Raw genomic sequence first — 20683 nt, 5'->3', positions numbered from 1 at the left:
CAGTAGATACCATTAACCTTGATCCAAGATTTCCAGCTTATGCCGACTGTTGTCATCAACAAGCCCAAATCTGATCATCTCTGCTAATCTCCTCACTGGCTCAAGTGACTTTCGCTATTGGTGAGATTGGATGTAGATCTGGACGGGAACACAAATCAGTCCCAATTATTTCTATCTTCAATTGCAGAGTATTTTCTCTGGAATATAATTATTTTACATTTCCAATTTAGACACCCAGCATGGTAACAGGTCCTTCCAGTTCACAGCCTGGCTACCTAAATACCCCAATTAACCTACGATCCCTGTAATTTTTTGAAGGGTGGCAGGAAACTGGAGCCCTTAGAGGAAGCCCACCCAGACACAGGGAGAACATGCAAACTCTTTTCAGACATTGGCGGATTTGAACCCAAGTTGCTAGTGCTGTAATAGTATTTGCTCCAACTACGACACTAACAATGCTGCCCAGATTATTTGATACCAAGTCAATGCCTGATGAGTCACTTCACTTGCATCCCATTTTACAATCCATATTGTAGAAAGTACTGGATGGGGAAGCCTTCAATAAATACCACAGTGCTCTCTTACCTCTCTGCCTGGGACAAGGGGCAGTTTCTCTTCTCTGTGATCCTGTAAAATATTTCAATCATTATCTGTTATTTAATGTTTTGAGCTCTTTTCTGGATTAAAATATGGTATCATAGAAGAAGCAAAATATGTATTTTTTCCAACTACGAACTGCATCTCCACATAACTGAAATACAGTCCAACTCTTTGAATCACGCAGTTTCTGAACCAGGGGACATTTGTCATTTTTTGCAGCTTCTCCTTCATTTAAATTATCTCCCAAATTCTCCTTCAGTTTCGAAGATTCTAAAGCAGAATATTCCTTCTATGAAGTTAACCTTTAATTTTGGAATATTGATTTGAGAAAGGCCACTGATCCAACACAAAGTTTGTCAGTGATGACATCATTCTGAGCACAATTCCTCCTCCACCCCCCAACCAGAGGTAGTGTTTGACTTATCGAGGCCACCACCAGGCCTGTCTCCAGAAAGCCCTCCCCAATTACCTGCTGTTCCAGACGTGCCAGCACTCTTGATCACTGCAACTCCAAGATAAGGAAGGACTATTGTTCTCTCCCAAAACCGCATTTTGGAAAGTTTGATCACCTGGCTGTGCTCCTTCAAACAGACAGAGCTTAGAAAGGGAGGCTCCAGAGATCAGAAGGTGGTTGCAAGAGGATGAAGAATGGTTAAAGGACTGCCTCGAGTCAGTGGATTGGGTGGTGTTCAAGAACTCAATTGACGATCTGAATGATTACACCAGGGCTGTCACAGACTTTATCAAAACAACTGTGGATGAGTACGTCCCTGCCAAATTGTTCAGGGCTTTCCCCAAATGGAAGCCCTGGATGAACAATGACATTTGGAACCTCCTGAGAGCCAGATCACAGGCATTTTAAGTCTGGAGTTCCAGATCACTGCAGAAGGAGCAGGTATGACCTACAAAAAGCAATCTCCTGGGCAAAATGGAGATTCTGAATGAGAATGGAAACAACGAAGGATGCCCGAGAGCAGTGCAGGCTCTAGTGACACAGACTGCTGCAAAATGAAATCCAGTGCAGGAGAAGACGGTAAAGCTCCAATCCCAGATGAACTCAATGCCTTTGACCAGCAGAACAAGGAAGAACCACTGGGCTTCCCCATGCCCCCTGATGATCTGAAGATGATGTGTGGGCTGGCTTCAGAGGACTGAATCCAAGGATCCGGTCCAGACTCAGTACCCGGCCAAGTACTGAAAACCCATGCTGACCAACTTGCCAATGAATTCATGGATATTTTCAACATCTCAATCTGGCAGGGCATGGTACCCATCTGTTTTAAGCAGGGCTCAATCCTATCGGTGCCCAGGAAGAGTGTGATAAATAACCTGCTAAATAACCACTATTCAGTGGCACTCACATCCACAGTGATAAAGTGTTTTGAGAGGCTGGTGTTGAAGCTTATCAGCTTCTGCCTGAGTGATGACATGGGTCTGTTCCAATTTGCCTACATTAGCAACAAGTCTGCAGCAGATGCCATCTCATTGGCTCTACACAAAGCCTTGGAACACCTGGACAACCTATACACATACATCAGGATGCACTTTATCAACTATAGTTAGGCATTCAACACCAAAAATGATCAGCAAACCTGAAGACCTGGGCCTCAATACCTCACTGTGTAATGGGATTCTCAGTTTACTCACCTCCAGTCAGTGAGGATTGACATAAACACCTTCTCCACAATCTCCATCAGCCCCGGAGCACCACAGGACCGCACTCTTACTCCCCTGCTTTGTGTGGCTCGATACGACAACAACACCCTCGATATATTTGCTGAAGATGCCATTGTTGTGGACTGTATGAAAAGGGGTGATGAATCGACATGCAGGAGGGATATTGAAAACGTGGCTGAATAGTTTCATACTCAATGTCACCAAAACCAAGGAGCTGATTGTGGATGGGCAAACCAGTGGTTGTATGATCCAGTGATCACTGGCGGATGAGAAGTGGAGAGGGTTGAGCAAATTTTAATTCCTGGGAGTCACTATCTCAGAGGACCCAACTCGTGAAGAAAGTAAATCAAGAGCTTCTACTTGCTCAGGAGTTTGTGGAGGATTGGTATGACGGAAAACTCTAATGATAGAGATCATGTTTGCATGGCCACTAGCAAGGCCTTACTGTTTGATTAGACTTGGCTGCCAGCAGGGGGGGCTGACTAGACTTGGCTGCCAGCAGTGGGGGGCTGACACACAGTATGAAAATCTGTAATGGAGACTTGCAGCCTCATGGCCTGCCTCATGTGTTGTTTACAGCAACTTTAAAGAACCTTTTCCTTCATCCATGTGTTGTCTTAAGAACTCACACTTATGAATATAAGATGAAACAGATACGTAGGGGAGTGATATGGGGGCACCAATTCCTCTGAGGAGAAAGGCATGCAAAAGGTAGTGGACACAACGCAGTACATCGCAGGGAAAACTTTCCACACCATCGAGAAAATTTTCATGGAACGCTGCCGTCGGAGAGCAGCAACAATCATCAAGGATCCACACCACCCAAGACATGCTCTGTCCTCGCTGGTCCCATCAGGAAAGAGGTATAGGTGCCAAACTAATCACATCACTAGGTTCAGGAACAGTCAGAACCATCTGACTCCTCAACAACAACCTCAGAGGCTCACTTAAGGACTCCATCTTTGCATAATATTTATTATTGAATATTTACCTTATGTATTGCACAGCTTGTTTACATTTCTTTCTTTGCTTACATTTCTCTCTTTTGTATATGAATCTTTTCTTGAGAACAGTTTTTTTTGCACTACTGATGAGTGGAAATTCTGCCTGGCCCACAAGAAAAAGAATCTCAGGGTTGTATGTGATGGCATGTAAGTAATCTGACAATAAATCTGAACTTTGTACTTTGAACTTTGAGTTTTTCAGCTTTCTATGTATTTAGTTTGGGTTTCTGGAGGTAGTAGATGCGATGGATCCTCCCACCATGACCACCAGCCACAAGAGCAACTTGTCCGTGAACTACTCTTTGCAGACGATGCCGCTTTAGTTGCCCATTCAGAGCCAGCTCTCCAGCGCATGACATCCTGTTTTACGGAAACTGCCAAAATGTTTGGCCTGGAAGTCAGCCTGAAGAAAACTGAGGTCCTCCATCAGCCAGCTCCCCACCATGACCACCAGCCCCCCCACATCTCCATCGGGCACACGGAACTCAAAACAGTCAACCAGTTTACCTACCTCGGCTGCACCATTTCATCTGATACAAGGATCGACAAAGAGATAGACAACAGACTCGCCAAGGCAAATAGCGCCTTTGGAAGACTACACAAAAGAGTCTGGAAAAACAACCACCTGAAGAAACACACAAAGATCAGCGTGTACAGAGCCATTGTCATACCCACGCTCCTGTTCGGCTCTGAATCATGGGTCACCTACGGCTCCTAGAACGCTTCCATCAGTGCTGTCTCCGCTCCATCCTCAACATTCATTGGAATGACTTCATCACCAACATCGAAGTACTCGAGCTGGCAGAGTCCACAAGCATCGAATCCATGCTCCTGAAGACCCAACTGCGCTGGGTGGGTCACATCTCCAGAATGGAGGACCATTGCCTTCCCAAGATCGTGTTCTATGGTGAGCTCTCCACTGGCCACTGAGACAGAGGTGCACCAAAGAAGAGGTACAAGGACTGCTTAAAGAAATCTCTTGGTGCCTGCCACATTGACCACCGCCAGTGGGCTGATATCGCCTCCAACTGTGCATCTTGGCGCCTCACAGTTCGGCGGGCAGCAACCTCCTTGGAAGAAGACCGCAGAGCCCACCTCACTGACAAAAGACAAAGGAGGAAAAACCCAACACCCAACCCCAACCAACCAATTTTCCCTTGCAACCGCTGCAACCGTGCCTGCCTGTCCCGCATCGGACTTGTCAGTTACCAACGAGCCTGCAGCAGACATGGACCTACCCCTCCATAAATCTTCGTCCGCGAAGCCAAGTCAAAGAAAGAAGATGCGATGGATCAAGGTGATGTGTTCAGCTGGTTCAAAATGGCTGTGAATCGTACAAGAATGATGCAAGTCTTTTGTTAAGACAGCACATGTTGATGTAGGTCCAACACTGGTACATTTCTGCCTTTCCCACCACTTTATGCTGCACAGTGCAGGTACATCATTTCTTCAAAGCGGTGATTGGGAGACAGGGGGCTGAAGAAGGCATTAGGCACACTTGATTTCATCGGTCACGGGATTGACCATAGGAGTTGGATGTAATATTACAGCTGAACGAAGTGTTGGTGAACTCATCCCTGGAGAATTGTGCACATGGTACAGGCCCTTTGGCCCACAGTGTTGTGTTGACCTATACGAACCTAATGTAATCAATGTTAACCTTCCTTCCATCATAACCTATAATGCTAAATTTTTCTTTCATCCATGTGCCTATGTAAGAATCTTTTGAATGTTTCTATTGTACCAACTTCCACTGCCACACCTAGAAATGCATTCCAGGCACCCACCACTCTCTGTTTAAAAGAAAGACTGACAGGACCTCTGATATCTCCTCAAAATTTCCTTCACAAACCTCAATCAGACATCCTCTCATATTGGCCTTGGGAAAAGATGCTTGCTGTTCATTCTATCTATGCCTCACATAATCTTATACACCTCTTTAAGTCACTTCTCATTCTCCATCACTCCCAAGAGAAATACCCCAGCTCAGTCAAGGATTATTCATAAGACATGTTCTCCAATCCAGGCAGCATCCTGGTAAATCTCCTCTGCACCCTCGCAAAATCTTCCATGTCCTTCCTATAAATGAGGCAACCAGAACCGAATGCGATGGTCTAAGTGTGATTTAACCAGAGTTTTATAGAGCTGCAAGATTATCTCAGGGCGCTTGAACTTAATTCCTCGACTATTGATGGCCAGTACACCTTAACCACCCTTTCAACTTGTGCAGCTATTTCGAGAGATCCCAAGATCTCGCTCTTCCACACTGTTAAGAATCCCGCCATTAACTGTGTACTCCGCCTTCAAGTTCAATGCTCATTTCACACTTTTCCAGACTGAACTCCATCTGCCACTGCTCCATCCAACTCTGCAACCTGTCTCTAATTCTGAATACATGCAGCCATGTTTTCAAGGATCCCATGGCTCAGGAGTTTCTGAATGAGCATACCGTAGGGGATTATGTCCGATACCTTAGTAAAATCCCTACACCACTATAACATATCCACTGCTCTGCCTTCATGGATTTTTAAAAATCATTTCGAAAAACTTAAATTAGTTTCATGAGGCATGAATTGCCTCTCACAAAACTATGCCGACTCCTCTTTTTTAAATGCTTATAAATCCTGTTCCTAAGAAACTTCTCAAATAGTTTACCCACCAGAGACAAAGAGTCACTGGCTTATAATCCCAAAATTCACCTATCTAAAACAAGGGGACCTCAGGAGGATGCCATGAATCTGGAAAGAGTGCCTTAAGGAAGGTTCACAAGAACGTTACCAGGACGATGAACAGAGAGACCAGATAAGCAAGGATGTTTTACGCTGTATTAAGATGCTGAGGAGTGACCTTGTATAAAATCATGAGTAGCATAGAAAAGGTGAATAGTTAAAGTCTTTTCTACAGAGATGGGGAATCACAAGACAAGAGAGCATAGGGTCAGGGTGAGAGGGAAAAGAATTCTGAGGGGGACTTTTTCCACAAATGATGTTGGGTTTAAGGAAAGAGCTGCCAGGGGAGGTGGGAGAGGAGGGTATGATAGATACAGCATGGTAACAGTACCTTCTGGCCCTAGAACCTGCGCCACCCAGAGATACACACATGACTGATTAATCTACTAACCCCAGTATGCCTTTGGAATGTGGGAGGAAACTGGAGTCGCCGGAGGAAATGGGGAGAACGTATAAACACTTCACAGACAGCGTCGGATCCGAACCTAAGTTGCTGGCACGGTAATAGGGTTGCGCTAACCTCTGCGACAACCAGACATTCGGACACGTGCCTGGATAGGGAAGGCTTAGAGGAATGTCGGCAAAATGTAAACAAATGGGTCCAGCTCAGGGAGGTAACTTGGCCAGCCTGGGTGAATTGAAATGAAAGGCCCCTATTCCTGCGGTATAGCTCTCTAGCTCCATGACCAAACCTCTGCTGCATGGGTCATTCTTAGGAAAGGAACTGCCATCAAAACATCATCAAAGAGCTGCCACCACCGAGCACAATATCCCACCCATATGAATTTACCATTTAGTCCAGCATGTTGCTCAGTGATGAGCAGCTGGAGGGACCCAATGAGTCAGGCAGCATCGGTGGAGAGAGAAGATCAGTCAATGTTCTGGGGCAGGACCACTGATCAACTCTCAACAAAGAAGCTCAACCCTAAACCTTGACTGTCCATTTTTATCCAGAGATGCTGAATGACCTGCTGGATCCCTCCAACTTTCTCCTTGCTCACTCAAGATTCCAGCACCTGCTGTTTCTCTGTGTTATTCAGTGGTTCAATGTCCTTCATTGGTTTTCCTGAAAATTGTCGTCTAATTCCATCCTACAATCTCTGCGGAACTCACCATTGTTCTTACCTCGCTGCCTGGGCCAAGGCATTGGCATCACTGGGGGCGGGGAGGGGGGGTGGTGTGCAGACCACACTGGGTGACACTGGGGCACCAAAATGACTACCTGTAATATTTTCAGCCGAAATGTAATCTTTATAGAAAAATATCCCTGTAGTTAGTTATAACAACAAAAACCTTTTTTGTAAGTCCAAATTACATGCATCAATATGCCTACAAGGCTAAAACTCTTTGAACCTTCTATTGTACTCAAGTCAGAGCTGTGATTATTACCCATTTACAAAGATGCTTCAAATCACGTGGTTTCATCTGCATGCGCTACAAGCATGTGCTGTTGTTTTCGCTGCTGCTGGAGTTTTTATAGTCACTGCTTTTGTCAAATTTTCTGGTGCTTTAGTTACAATATTGTGGTCAACATTAGTACAAAAAAAATTACTAAGGGTTCTGTATGGTCTATATGGTCCATGGTCCGTTGGGGGGGGGTGACACCATGAGCTACCGCACTGGGGAGACCAACCCTAGTGACGCCACTGGGGCAGGGGGCAGTTTTCATTCTCTGTGGCTGATTTTCCTGAAAGAGGTTTTAATTATCTTCATTTACACAGTTCCTTCATCTGTTCTGTGTGACACAGGCAACATATGGCAACTTTCAACACAGAGCTCCATCTTGTCATGAAAGACAACCACTGATCAGAGGAGCATTGATTGTTCTTTGAGGTTTCTCCACCACACATCAAAAAGATTGCCCTTCTGCATGTCAGAATATTCGAAAGCCAAACCAATCTGCAAAGGCAGCTTTACTGTCTATTTTAGTGATTGCTTAAAATGAGTGACAAATGAACAAGTAGAGCTGGAATGTAAAGGAAAAATTCCCGATTCCGATAGATCACAGAAAATAGGAATAATTGCAAATGTACACCTTGATTTGAGGAATAGTGCACTTGGTGTATACACGGGTATAGCCAGAGTGGAAGTGTTCTTTTGAAAAATGGAACAGATTTGTGTGTTAATTGCTATTTTCCTTAGTCATTTCATCCATTCAGCAGTGGACCCTCAACTAACTTTATTAACATTGATTGCTTTTTTTGTCACATTGAAGGCCTGCTGAGCACCGAAGTGTTGGTCTTGTCCTCATGCACAACTTAGTCCACTTAACAAATACTTTCCTGGGATGCTTCTGCCTGCACCCAACCCCACAGGGTTATGTCTTTCTTTAAAGCAGGGCGATGTTAAGGCATTTACATCTACGCCGATGCATTTATGTGGGCCAGCCTAATCCACATTGGCCATAGAAGCAGAAGGAGACCATTCAACCCCTTGTGTCTACATTACCATTTGAGAAGATTCTGGATGATTTCTTTTTAACCTCAGTGCCACTTAGAAATATACATTTATAGAAAATAAGACCATTCAGCCCTTCAAGCCTGTTCCATCATTCAATATGATGCTGGCTGGTCATACAACCTTAGTCCCCTAATCCTGCTTCCAACCCCCCCCCCCCCACAACTGCCCCGACCATGGACCTCCTCCCGTACCAGACCATACAGAATCCTTCGTGATCCATTCAGCCGCAAGGGCCACATCCAACTCTCTTTTGAATATGTTTAAAAGAGAGTTTGGTCTCAACAACTTTCTGTGGGAGAGAGTTCCACAAGTTCACAACTCTCCAGGTGAAGAAGCTTTGCCCTCATCTCAGTCCTAAATTACTTCCTCTTTATTCTTAAACTGTGACCTCTTGATTTGGGAACATTCTTCCTGCATCTATCCTGTCAGAATTTTATGTCGCAAAGATATCTCCTCTAATTCTTCTAAATTCCAATGAGTATAACCAAGTCTATCCTGTCCTTCTTCAGACATCAGTCCTGCCATCTCAGGAATCAGTGAATCTTTTTTGCACTCCCTCAATAGCAAGGATGTCCCTTCTATACCCAACACTCAAGGTGTGGTCTGTATTCCACTCTTCAATGACTGATGCACCATGAACCCCAGGTCTCCTTGCACCTCCCCTTTTCCTCATTTCTCACCACTCAGATAATAATCTGCCTTCTGTTATTGCCACTAGAGTGGACATCCTCACATTTATTTATATTATATTGCATCTGCCACTCAGAAGCCTACTCTTCTAATCTGTCCAAGTCACCCTGTTATATTTTGAAAAATTCCTCACAGTTTAGTGTCATATGCAAATTGAAAATGTAAATTTTTACAATTTAAATTTAGACATACAGGACGATAATAGACCATTTTGGCCCAAGAACCTCTGCCACCAAATTACATCCAATTAACCTACAACCCCCTGTAAGTTTCCAATGGTGGAAGGAAACCAGAGGCCCCGGAGGAACCCTATGGAGACACGGGGAGAATGTACAAACTGCTTACAGACATGGGATTCAAACTCTTGTCCCGATCGCTGGAGCTGTGACAGTGTTGCGCTAACCAGTATGTTAACTGTGCCACAAATTTAAATGTATTAAGCTCATAGCTATTGGTTCTTTCCATGTGCACAAGTCTATTGATCTCTGTCTTGAATATACTGGAGAGGCACAGAAGTTTATTGTCCTTTAGGTTTGGGAATGACTTTACCTCAGTTCTGCATGATTTCTTGGATTCAACTTTCCTTTCATTATCTCCTGCTCTTTTTTGATGAAATGTAAGCACTTAGATCTCTGGTCTATTTGGCCACTCATTGAGCCCACCTGTGAAGGTATCAGGGTGGGCCTCCGCAGCAACATCGATGAAGTTGGTCCCAGACTATTGCAAAATCCAAATGATATTGTCAACATTCAATAAGTTTCCTCAAAGCTTATTTGCTACTTCAGAAGAAAACCAGAACCCTCCGTTAATTGTCATGCAAAACAGTGGGGTATGGTGCCCAATTGGACTAATGATCCAGAGATGTGAGGTCAAGCCTCACTGAGACAGATGTGTGACTTAAGTTCAGATTGCACCCTGGAACATGAACCTATTTTAGAAAAGTTGAGCATAGCCCATCTGTCCATCCTTCCCTGCTCTGGTCCATTGTAGTATCCACCTTAAAACAGGAAAAGAAAATAGAACCAGACGATTCAACATTGGCAACGAAGTCACGCCCAGTCAACTTCCTTACGTAGAGTCACACAGCGTGGAAACAAGCTCTCTGGCCCAACTTACTCACGTTGACCTACACTAGTCCCACCTGCCTGCATTTGGCCCATATACCTCTAAACTCATCCTATCCATGTATCTGTCCAAATTTTTCTTAAACATTGCAATAGTACCTGCCTCAACCATCGCTTCCAGTAGCCTATCCTATACACCCACTTCTCTCTGTGAAAAAAAATTACCATGCAGATTCCTGTTAAATCTCTCCCCTCTCACCTTAAACACATGTCCTCTGATTACTGATTGAGGGTGCTGTCAACAGTGCTGACACCAATAACCTACTCACTGGTGCCCAGTTCAGGTTTTCTAGAACCAATAACCCACCCAGGGTGGCACAGCTGGTGCATCAGTTAGCGCAATGCCTTTACAGCGCCAGCAATCGGGACTGGACTGGGGTTCGAATCCCATGCTGTCTGTAAGAAGCTTGAACATTCTTCCCATGATTCTGGAAGAAGGCAGACATTTTGGATGATCTGGACTGGACTAGATCCACACTGGAAGTTTCACAGACATGGCTTCCCCTCCACCATCAACTCAGCTCTCACCCATATTTCCTCCATTTTCCGCTCAGCTGCCCTGGCCCCCTCTGACCCCAGACACAACAAACATTGAATCCCTCTCATTCTCACCTACCACGCCACCAGCCTCTGCATCCAACACATTATCCACTGGAATTTCCAGCACTTACTACAGAATCCCACCACAAGACACATTTTTCCTTCTCCTCCCCTCTCGGCCTTTTGTAGGGACCGCTCCCTCTGTGCTTTCCTTGTGCAATCATTCCTCCCCACCAATTGCACCCTTAGCACTTTCCCCTTTGGCCGCAGGAGCTACAACACTTGCGCCCACACCTCCTCCTTCAACACGGTCTGGGGCCCTAAACAGGGCTTTCAAGTGAAGCAACACTTAACTTGTACATCCACAGGACTGATTTACTGCATCTGGTGCTTCCTTTGTGGCCTTCTCTACATCGGAGAGACCGGTTGCAGATTGGGAGATCGCTGCGCTGAGCACTTCCTCTCCGTCTGCCTCCACAGCGACCTCCCAGTAGCCAACCATTTCAATTCTGAGTTACACTCCTAGACTCACATGTCTGGCCATGGCCTTTTGCACTATTCTGCCCTGACCACCCACAGATGGGAGGAACAGCACCTTATCTTCTGTCTGGGCACCCTCCAGCCATATGGCATGAACATCGATTCCTCTGCTTTCTACTAAACCTGCTCGCCTTTTCTTTCCCCTCCCCCTTTCCAGTTTTCTTTCCCCTCCCCCTTTCCAGTTCTCCCCTCCCTTCCCCCTTACATATCCAGCCATCCCTCCTCCTCCTCATTGCTGCTGTCCCCTCCCTCCCCTCATCCACCTATCATCTCCTGCCTTTAGCACCCCCCTCTCCCCCCCCCCACCCTTTTGTTTGGATGCCTGCCAGCAATGCCTCATACCTTGTTGAAGGGCTCAAGCCCGAAACGTCGGTTCTGTATCTCTACCTTTGCTACATAAAGGACACTGTTTGACCTGATGATCCTCTCCAGAAATTTGTATTTTTACTTCAACCACGGTGTCTACAGATTTTTGTGATTTACTCCTGTTGGAGTAACTCAGCAGGTCATACAACATCAGGTGGTAGAAATGATCAGTCAACATTTCAGGTTGAGACCGTTTAACAATAATAAAAATAATTCAATATCTGGATTGAAACCTCACAGCAAGGAGGATGGTTGAAGTTGAAAAGGTCCTTAGAGAGATGGCTTAGGCCCAACAATGTTCAGCTGTCTCATCAGTGACCTTCCTTTCGTCAGGACAGAAATGGAGGTGTCTGCTGGCAATGGTGCAGTCTTCATTTCTGCATGCAGTTCATCAGTAATGAAGCACTCCATGCCTGCTTGCAGCAAGACCTGGATAATATTCAGGCACAAGCTGGTAAACAGCAACTGATGCTCGTGCCATGAAAATGTTTGCCAATAGTCTATTTCCAGCAAAGAAGGATCGAGCCAGCTGCCGTGGGTATCACCGTCACCGTCCCCTACCATCAACAACCTGCGAGGTCACCATTGACTAGAATCTGAATTGGACCAGTGTGATAGTATAGATTCTATCACCAATGTGTATATGTACAGATTGTAGTGTAGGATGACTGCGATTGGCTGAGAGTGTAGCCACGCCTACTGGCAGGTCTTAAAGGATTGCTCCAAGCCAGACCAGGTCATTCTGGACTGGTCGACCTACATGTGATATGTTCCACTCTTTTAGTTAATAAAAGCCTTGGTTTGGATCAACAAGTCTTTGGTTCTTTCGACGTGCTCTACAACCAGCCATACAGTTTTAGATCCAGAAACGGGCCAGGGGCTGAGTTTTCTAAGGTGAGTAAATCAAATCCTAAGGCAGCCTCCTTGACTGGATCTCTGAACAATCATGCATTCTGACTGCCACACACATCTTGAGCAAGATGAATTGCAGTTACTTCCCCAGTTTACCCCAAACACACAATTCTATAACCAAGAAGGGCAAGGGGAGCAGGAGCAGGGGAGCTACCACACGCAGATGTCCCTCCAAGTCGCACATCATTCTGATATGGAATTAGATCAGCATTTCTTCAATGTTGTTGGGTTTAAATCCTGGAGTTCCATTCCAAATAACACTGTGGGTGTGCAATCACCATAAGACGAGTGGTTTAGGAAGGCACCACACCACCACCTTCTCAGGGGCAACCAGTGCGGAGTAATAAATTCCAGCACTGTCTGCACCTCATGAAATGAATGACAGATTAATTTTCTTTTTAACAAGGCCGTGGTACAATTTACACACTAAACAAATATACCACGATTTTCTCTAACCTCTGTGGGCAGGAGAAGACACATCTTCTGCATCTTGTGGGAGTGTTCCTGTCAAAAGATTCAATCATCTCGGTGTATCAAAATTTTCTGTATGGCTGCTTAATTCAAAAAGTAGAATTTATAATTTTTGTATTGAACTTAGGCTGGATACAGAATTGGGTGGAGAAGCGGCAGACGGAGTTCAATATGAATAAGTGTGAAGTGATGCCCTTTGGAAGGGTGAACTTGAAGACGGAGTACATGGTTAATGGCAGGATTTTTAACAGAGATCTTGGGTCCATGTCCATAGATCCTGCAAGGTTGCAGAGTAAGTTGATAGTGTGGATAAGCTACTGTATGGTTTGCTTGCCTTCATTAGTTGGGGAATTTAGTTCAAGAGATGTGAGGTAAAAGTGCAGCTCTATAAAACTCTGGTTAGACCGCATTCAGTTGTGGTCACTTCATTGCAGGAAGGACATAAATGGTTTGGAGAGGATGCAGGAGATTTAACAGGGTGCTAGTAAAAACAGAATTGCAGGCCTCGCAGCATCCATAGAAGACAAAGATACCATATATAGCTAATGTTTCGGACCCGAGCCCTTCTTCAAGGTATGATTAAAAATTAGGCAAGCACTTGAATTAAAAGGCTGGGGAGAAGGGAAGAAGAGTCAAGGAGAGGAGTACAGACCAACAGACAAAAAGTGTTAATTGGATATAGATGGGTGAGATTTGACTGGGAGAGGGAGTTGGCTAAATATCTTTACCTCCTCTGGATGCTATGAGATCTGCTCAGTTCCTCCATCATTTCTGTGCTTTGCTACAATGACAGAGTCTGCAGTCCTTCACGTTTCTCTCCTTTACCAGGATGCTGCCTGGAGTGGAGAACCTGTCATATAAACCAAGGGTGACAGAACTCGGGCTTTTCTCTTTGGTGCAACAAAGGATGTGAGGTGACTCAAGTGAGCTCTGTAAGATCATAAGGGCCTTGGGTCAAGTGGAAAGGCAGCACATTTTTCCTGGGGGTGACAATGGCAAATACCAGAACACATCTGTTTAAGTCAAGTAGAGGAAGGTTCTGGGGAGATGTCAGAGATAATTTCTTTTTACACAGAGAACGGTGGGTGCCCGGATTGCAATGCTGGGGATGGTGGAGGAGGATGGTACAACAGGGACATTTAAAAGACTCAGATAGGCACCTGGATGTAAGAGTTAGGGAAGGATCAGATTGTTGTGGAGTATGTTAACATAGATCGCACATAGATCCCTATGATTCATTATGTTGTTCCTACCTATGCTAGATCTCCTAAAATGTAAAACCTCACATTTCTCTGTATCAAATTCAATCAGCTATTCCTCTGCCTTCTTTCCCAAGTTGAGCAGGGAAACTGCAGAATGCTTCACCATTATTCTTCCAAGTTTATGCCTGTCTTCCTTGGAGTCAGTGTTGAAGGTAAAAGGCACATAATTTCAGGTGCTGGTGAGGGTTTCCCAGCAAGAAGCTCATCCATCTTTGTCAAGTTTAAGACTTCTTGCAGGGGATCACATCTGTAAATGAGCCCATCCCTTTAGTGTGACTTACAACAGATGGACTTTAAATCTGAGCAGAGATGAAGCCTCCGAAGTTGGAGCCCCAGGGCATGAGTTCTAGATTTGGAGTGACACTCACAGTGTTGGAACCCAAGGTATGAGGACTAGATCTGGATTGATTCTTGCCATGCTGGAGTCCAGGGCCTCAGGATTAGATCTGGAGTGATAATGTAGTGTTGGAACTCAGGGTAAGAGGACTAGATCTAGAGTGACACTCAGTATGCTGGAACTCCGGGTGTGGGGGCTAGAACTGGAGTGACACTCAATATGCTGGAACTCAGTGTATGGGGGCTAGATCTGGAGTGACACACAGTATGCTGGATTGTCATTGCGCTCATTTTTCATATGTCATACTCGCCTACCATCTCAGGTGGGTGTGAAAGGCCCTTGGATAATCGGGAGAGTGGCCCCACATGCTGAACAACACTGAATCCTTAACCAGCAATGCTTCCAGTTCACAATTCACTTATTGGAAGATTATTGTCGTCCAGTCAGGGTTCCCATACTCCAATAGTGGACAAGCTCCAAAAGGTTCCTTACTGAGCCCTGTGATACTGCTGGGTATCTCATACCACTTTCATTGACCTAGGACAAGACTGTCTGGAGACCCAGCTGTATGCTTTGTCTACTAGGTAGTAGTGACCCCTGCCCACTGTGCACGTCTAAAACACTTCAAGCATTAAAGTGGCTGAGAAGATCATTGGGATCTTTCCTCAATTGATGACATTCACCAGAATAATTGCTTGTATAGGACTCAAACAGTTAATGAGGACCATTCCAATCCAGCACACAGAATCATTCATCTACTTCCACTAAGAAGGAAGTACAGGAACATCAAAATCAGGATTGCCAGGCTGAGAATAGCTTCTTCATGCAGGCTGTGATATTAATGAAAGGAATCCTTTAACCAAATAAATTATTCTAAAATTGTTATATATATTTATTTTATATTATATCTTTACTTATCTATGTGATCATTATGTGTTGTGTATGTAAATGTGCGCTCTGTAGTCCAGAGAAATGCTGTTTCGTCTGGTTGCCTTTGTCAGTCGGATGGTAATGAACTTGAACATTCCAAGCCCAACAAGTGAACACTACAGATATCTCTTACCTCTCTGACAGGAGCAGTGGGGATTTTCTGTTGCCCGTGGGTGTCGACCTGTGAATAATTTCAAAGACCTTCATGAGTTGCGTCAACTGCTGAGTTTAGGAGGCGTGCACAAACATAATATTTTCCAACATGATTAAAATTCAAGTACAAATCAGACTTTGCAGTGTCTGGAATAACAAGAGTGCACCCATCAATTCAGAATGTTACAAAACAGAATATTCCTTCATATCCAACTAATGGAGGCTGCTTTGTTTAAATACTTTAATTCAAGATAAAAATGAGCACCTGTTTAGCTGCAGTGAGTAAAAAGTTTGGTGTATATGTACATTGTACAATGTATATGACCATGAACTCATGATTATTAAAATCAACAAATCATTTTTTCACCAGAGGGGACTGCAGATGCTAGAATCTGTAGCCAAATACACTCTACTGGGATACACAGTATCCCAGAAACTCAGCAGGTCAAGCAGTGTTTGTAGAAGGCCTGAGCCCTTCATCAGGAATGTGGAAAGCAGGAAGATGGAGGAATAAACAGACAAGGGGCGTGAGGAAGGAGGAGAGAAAAGAAGGGGCAGTGGGAAGGTGAAAGAGAAAGATGCTGCAAGTGAGGGACCTTGTCAAATGTGGGGTCACTATAAAACAGGTTGCTATACTGGTCATGTCCAGGCTAAGAAAGAAGAAATATTGGAGCTTCTGAAAAAACAAAGTTAGATAAGATCCTGGGACCAGACAGGATATACCCCAGATTCATGAGAAATGAGAGCAGAGATTGCTGGGACATTGACAATGGTATTTGTGTACTCCCTGGCCACAAAAGGGGTACTGGAGAATTGGTCAATGACAAATGTAGTTCTCTCGATCAAAAAAGCTAATAAGGAGTATGGTGGAAATTATAGATGAGGGAGGCTTACGTAGTGAAAATTATTGGAGAGGATTCTTATGGACAGAATTTTGGAGCATTTGGAAAAGCACAGTCTTATTCAGGAGCAGTGTGGCTTTGTGTGGAGTAGGCCTTGGCTCATTAGGCCCAGTTGAACTTTTCAAGAAGGTGGAAAAATAAATTGATGAAAATAATGAGGTGGATGTGGTTTATATGGATTTCAGTAGGGTGTTTGACCACATTCTCCAAGATAGGCTCATCCAGAAAGTCATGAGGCATGGAATTCAGAGTTAGCAGAAGATGGTTGAGGATGGAGCGCATTATGCCTGGAGGTCAGTGATGTGTGCTGTTCTGCAGGAGTATGTTCTGGGACCCCTGTTTTTTATCATTTTTATAAATGACTTGGATAAGGAAGTGGAGCGGAGGGTTAGTAAAGCGATGGATGACATGAAGGTAGGAGGTGTTGTGGATAATGCAGAAGGTTGTTGTAAGTTACAATACGATATAGACAGGATGCAGAGTTGGGCAGAGAGGTGGAAGATGGTGTTTAATCAGGAAAAAAGTCTTAAGTGATACACTTTGGAAGATCGAACTGGAAGGCAGAGTTAATGGCAGGATTTTCTAGCAGTGTGGAGGAACAAACGGATCTTGGTGTCCAGGTCCATCAGTAATGTTGCAGCTCTATAAAACTCTGGTCAGATCACATTTGCATTCAGTTCTGGTCATCTCTTCATAGGAACAATAGGGAAAGTTTAGAGAGGGTGCAGATGAGATTTACCAGGATGTTGCCTGGATTAGAGAATACATCTTATGACAAAAGATTAAGCTAGTTTAGGTTTATCTCATGAGAAGATGAGAGATAGAGGACTCTATAGACTTAATAGAGTGTGAAGGATATAGACAGTGAAGACAGCCAGCGCCTTACTTCTGGGAGGACAAAAGCAAATACCAGAGGACATCCATTTAAGATGAGTGGAGGAAAGTTTAGGGGAGATGTCAGAGACAGATCTTTTGGTGGGTGCCAAGAATTCATTGGTGGTAGAGGTTGATACATCAGGGACATTCAGATGACTCTTAGATTGGCACATGGATGTAAGGGAAATGAAGAGTTATGGGTGAGGGGTAGGGAAGTTAATGTACAGTAGCTTTTTAATGGGTCAGTGCGATATTGTGGGCCAAAGGGCCAGTCCTGTGATGAGGTGTTCCATGTTCTGCAGTTTGCTGCAAAACTCATACACGTTCTCTAGAGGTCAGTCACGTGACTCCAGACCTCGCGTGTGCCTTCTTTTGGCCACCACGGGATCCCTTGCCATTATTAAAATGCTTGTTTGGGGAATTGTTTGGGGGGCATTATTTTGTGGCCAGCTATAGTGTTTAGTTTCTGGACCCTCCAGTTTCAGAAAGATGTGAAAGCTGTTGAGGGAAGGACCAGGATGATTCCATTCCAGCGTGAGGACTCTCAACATGGAGAAGTAATCTTGGAGCAGAGGAAATTGTGAGAAAATTATTGGAGGGATTTTAAAAAAATCAGAAAGAATATCGAGAGAGTGGATAAAGTTTTCCCTTACACACCAAATCAAACTTGATGGTCTCATAGGCCTCCTTCTGTGCTGTGACAATGTTTGGATTCAACAACGAGTCAATTGTGCAGCATTAAGTCAATGTTTGCTCAGAAATAGTGTTTTCTTTCACACTGAAGCCAAATAATTACTTGGAAATGATTTTTGCCTCAATGTATATCTTACCAATGAACAACTCTGATTATCAAATTCATACTCTAGAAGAAGACCAGCTGGTCTCATAACCCCACGAATATTCTCTACCTCTTTTCGAGTCTCTTTTTCTGCCCTTTCCCCTGTGCTTTTCTCTGTGAGGAAATAGCTCTTCTCCTCTTTCTGAAACAACAGTAATCATTAGTTATTTTGAGTTTAAACATTGACAGATCATCAGATTCATCATTGCGGTAGTTCAATGTTTTCACATCAGTGTGAAAAGCAAATTAATTGCTAATTGCTCGAGCATGCCATTGTTGATGAGTAGACTCAGATGTGAACTCAGAAGATCAGTTTGAATAGCTCTAGCTGCACCATTATCATCAGATCCTAGCACTGGCAGCCCTCGTCTCTCCACATCACCCTGCTTCACCCTGTGCGATTCATCCTCCACCCAACCCCCTTTGTGTCCTCTCTCTCTTTCTCTCTCTCTCTCTCTCTCTCTCTCTCTCTCTCTCTCTCTCTCTCTCTCTCTCTTCTCTTCTTTTGTCCGACACCTGCCAATCAACTGTTTCTGTCTGTCATCGATCACCCCTTCCTGGTTCACCAATTCCCTACTGGCCCCTGTCCAACCCCTGCCACTCTGTCGTTACACCAGCTCTCTCCCCTCTTCAATCCCAGTCTTGACGAAGGGTTCACAGCCAAAATGCTGACCGCTCTCTTTCTCCCACGGAGGCCGATTGACCCACTGAGTTCCTCCAGCAGATTCTGTGCTGCTTCATACTGATTCTTGTTGGAAATGTCTGCATGATGCAGTCAACATACTGTTATTTTCTAAGAGCCCACAACAGTGGGAGTTTCAGCTGTTGATATAGAATTGCAGTTGATGCTCAAAATAATCACTGACTCCCCCACCACCAATATTCCAGGGATGACCACCATGAGCTTCACTCCAGTGGGAAGTTGAAAGGAGCTTATGTTCCAATTCAAGTTTATCAAAACTGTAGAGATAGAATTTTTTTAATGACCAGATCAGTGGACATCTCCTACAACAGAATGCTCTTTATTGACTATAGCTCAACATTTAACATCATCACCCCCTCAAAATTGCTGACCAAACTCTAAGACCTGAGAATCAACACCCCATGTGTAATTGGATCATGTATTCACTCACCTCCAAATCACAATCAGTGAAGGTTTGGTAAGAACATCTCCACAATCTCCATCAGTACTGGAGAACCACAGGTCTGCACACTTAACCCCATCTGCTCTACTTGCTTAAACGTACGACTGTACGACAGCAACACATTTGCTGATGAAACCATGGTAGAGGGTTGTATGAAAAAGGGTGATGAGTCAACATATAGGAGGGAAATTGAAAACTTGGCTGAATGGTGCACCAATAACAACTTTACACTCAATGTCACCAAAACTATGGGGCTGGTTGGGGACGTCAGGATGGGAAAACCAAAGGTGTACAATCCAATGATCATTGGGGAGAGCAGAGGTGGAGAGGGTGAACACATTTAAGTTTTTGGGAGTCATTAACTCGGAGGATCTTTCCTGCACCCAACACACCATTGGCACTGTGAAGAAAGTATGTCAGCATCTCTAATTCTTCAGGAGTTTGTGAAGGTTTGGTATGACATCAGAAACCCTAGCAAATTTCTAGAGGTGTGGTGGAAAGTGTGCTAACCGGCTACATCATGGACTGGTATGGGAACACTAATACCCGAATGTGAAGCCCTGCAAAGTGTGGTGGACGCAGCCAGGATATTACAAACAAAACCCTCCCTACCATCGAGAACCTCTGAAGGGAATATTGCTATCAGAAAGCAGCAGCAATCATCAAGGATCTACGCCATCCAGCACATGCTCTTATTTTACAGTGCTATAGGTGCCACAAGATTTGTACCACCAGGTTCAGGAACAGCTCCTAGCCCTCCACCGTCAGACTCCTCAACAACAAACTCAATCAGAGACTTATTTAAGGATTCTTACTTTTAAGCTTTAATGACATTTTTTGATCTCTATCGCACAGTTTGTTTACATTTCTTTATTTGTTTACATGTGCACGTCAGTTTTATCTTGCACTCCCAATAAGTGGTAATGCTGATTTTCCTGCATGAAAAGGAATCCCAGATTGTATGCGATGTCACACAAGTACTCTGACAATAGTACAAGTCCCAGTATAAACATACAAAAGTGCAGAGTTACAGAGACAGATCAGTTGGGACAGAGCAAAGGCATCATAATTTTACTATTTTGGGGATCATTGAGGAGTCTGATAATAATAGGAAAGAAATTGGGAGA

At 44.3% G+C, this 20683-nt stretch overlaps 1 protein-coding gene across 1 annotated transcript in view; it reads right to left on the bottom strand.

Annotated features, from left to right (window-relative positions):
* ky (kyphoscoliosis peptidase) overlaps positions 1-20683 on the bottom strand; it is a 126786-nt gene that overhangs the window by 71173 nt on the left and 34930 nt on the right. The window contains exons 8-11 of the mRNA XM_069896493.1: positions 18482-18553; positions 15776-15823; positions 13099-13146; positions 586-627 (exon numbers count right to left, since the gene is read on the bottom strand). Coding sequence (XP_069752594.1) covers positions 586-627; positions 13099-13146; positions 15776-15823; positions 18482-18553 — 210 coding nt within the window. The remainder of the gene's footprint in view (positions 1-585; positions 628-13098; positions 13147-15775; positions 15824-18481; positions 18554-20683) is intronic.

The sequence above is a fragment of the Narcine bancroftii genome, chromosome 9, assembly GCF_036971445.1.
Source record: "Narcine bancroftii isolate sNarBan1 chromosome 9, sNarBan1.hap1, whole genome shotgun sequence".
Lineage (NCBI taxonomy): Eukaryota > Metazoa > Chordata > Chondrichthyes > Torpediniformes > Narcinidae > Narcine > Narcine bancroftii.
The sequence above is the reverse complement of the archived record's forward strand: the minus strand, read 5'-3'. Positions and strand labels throughout refer to the sequence as shown.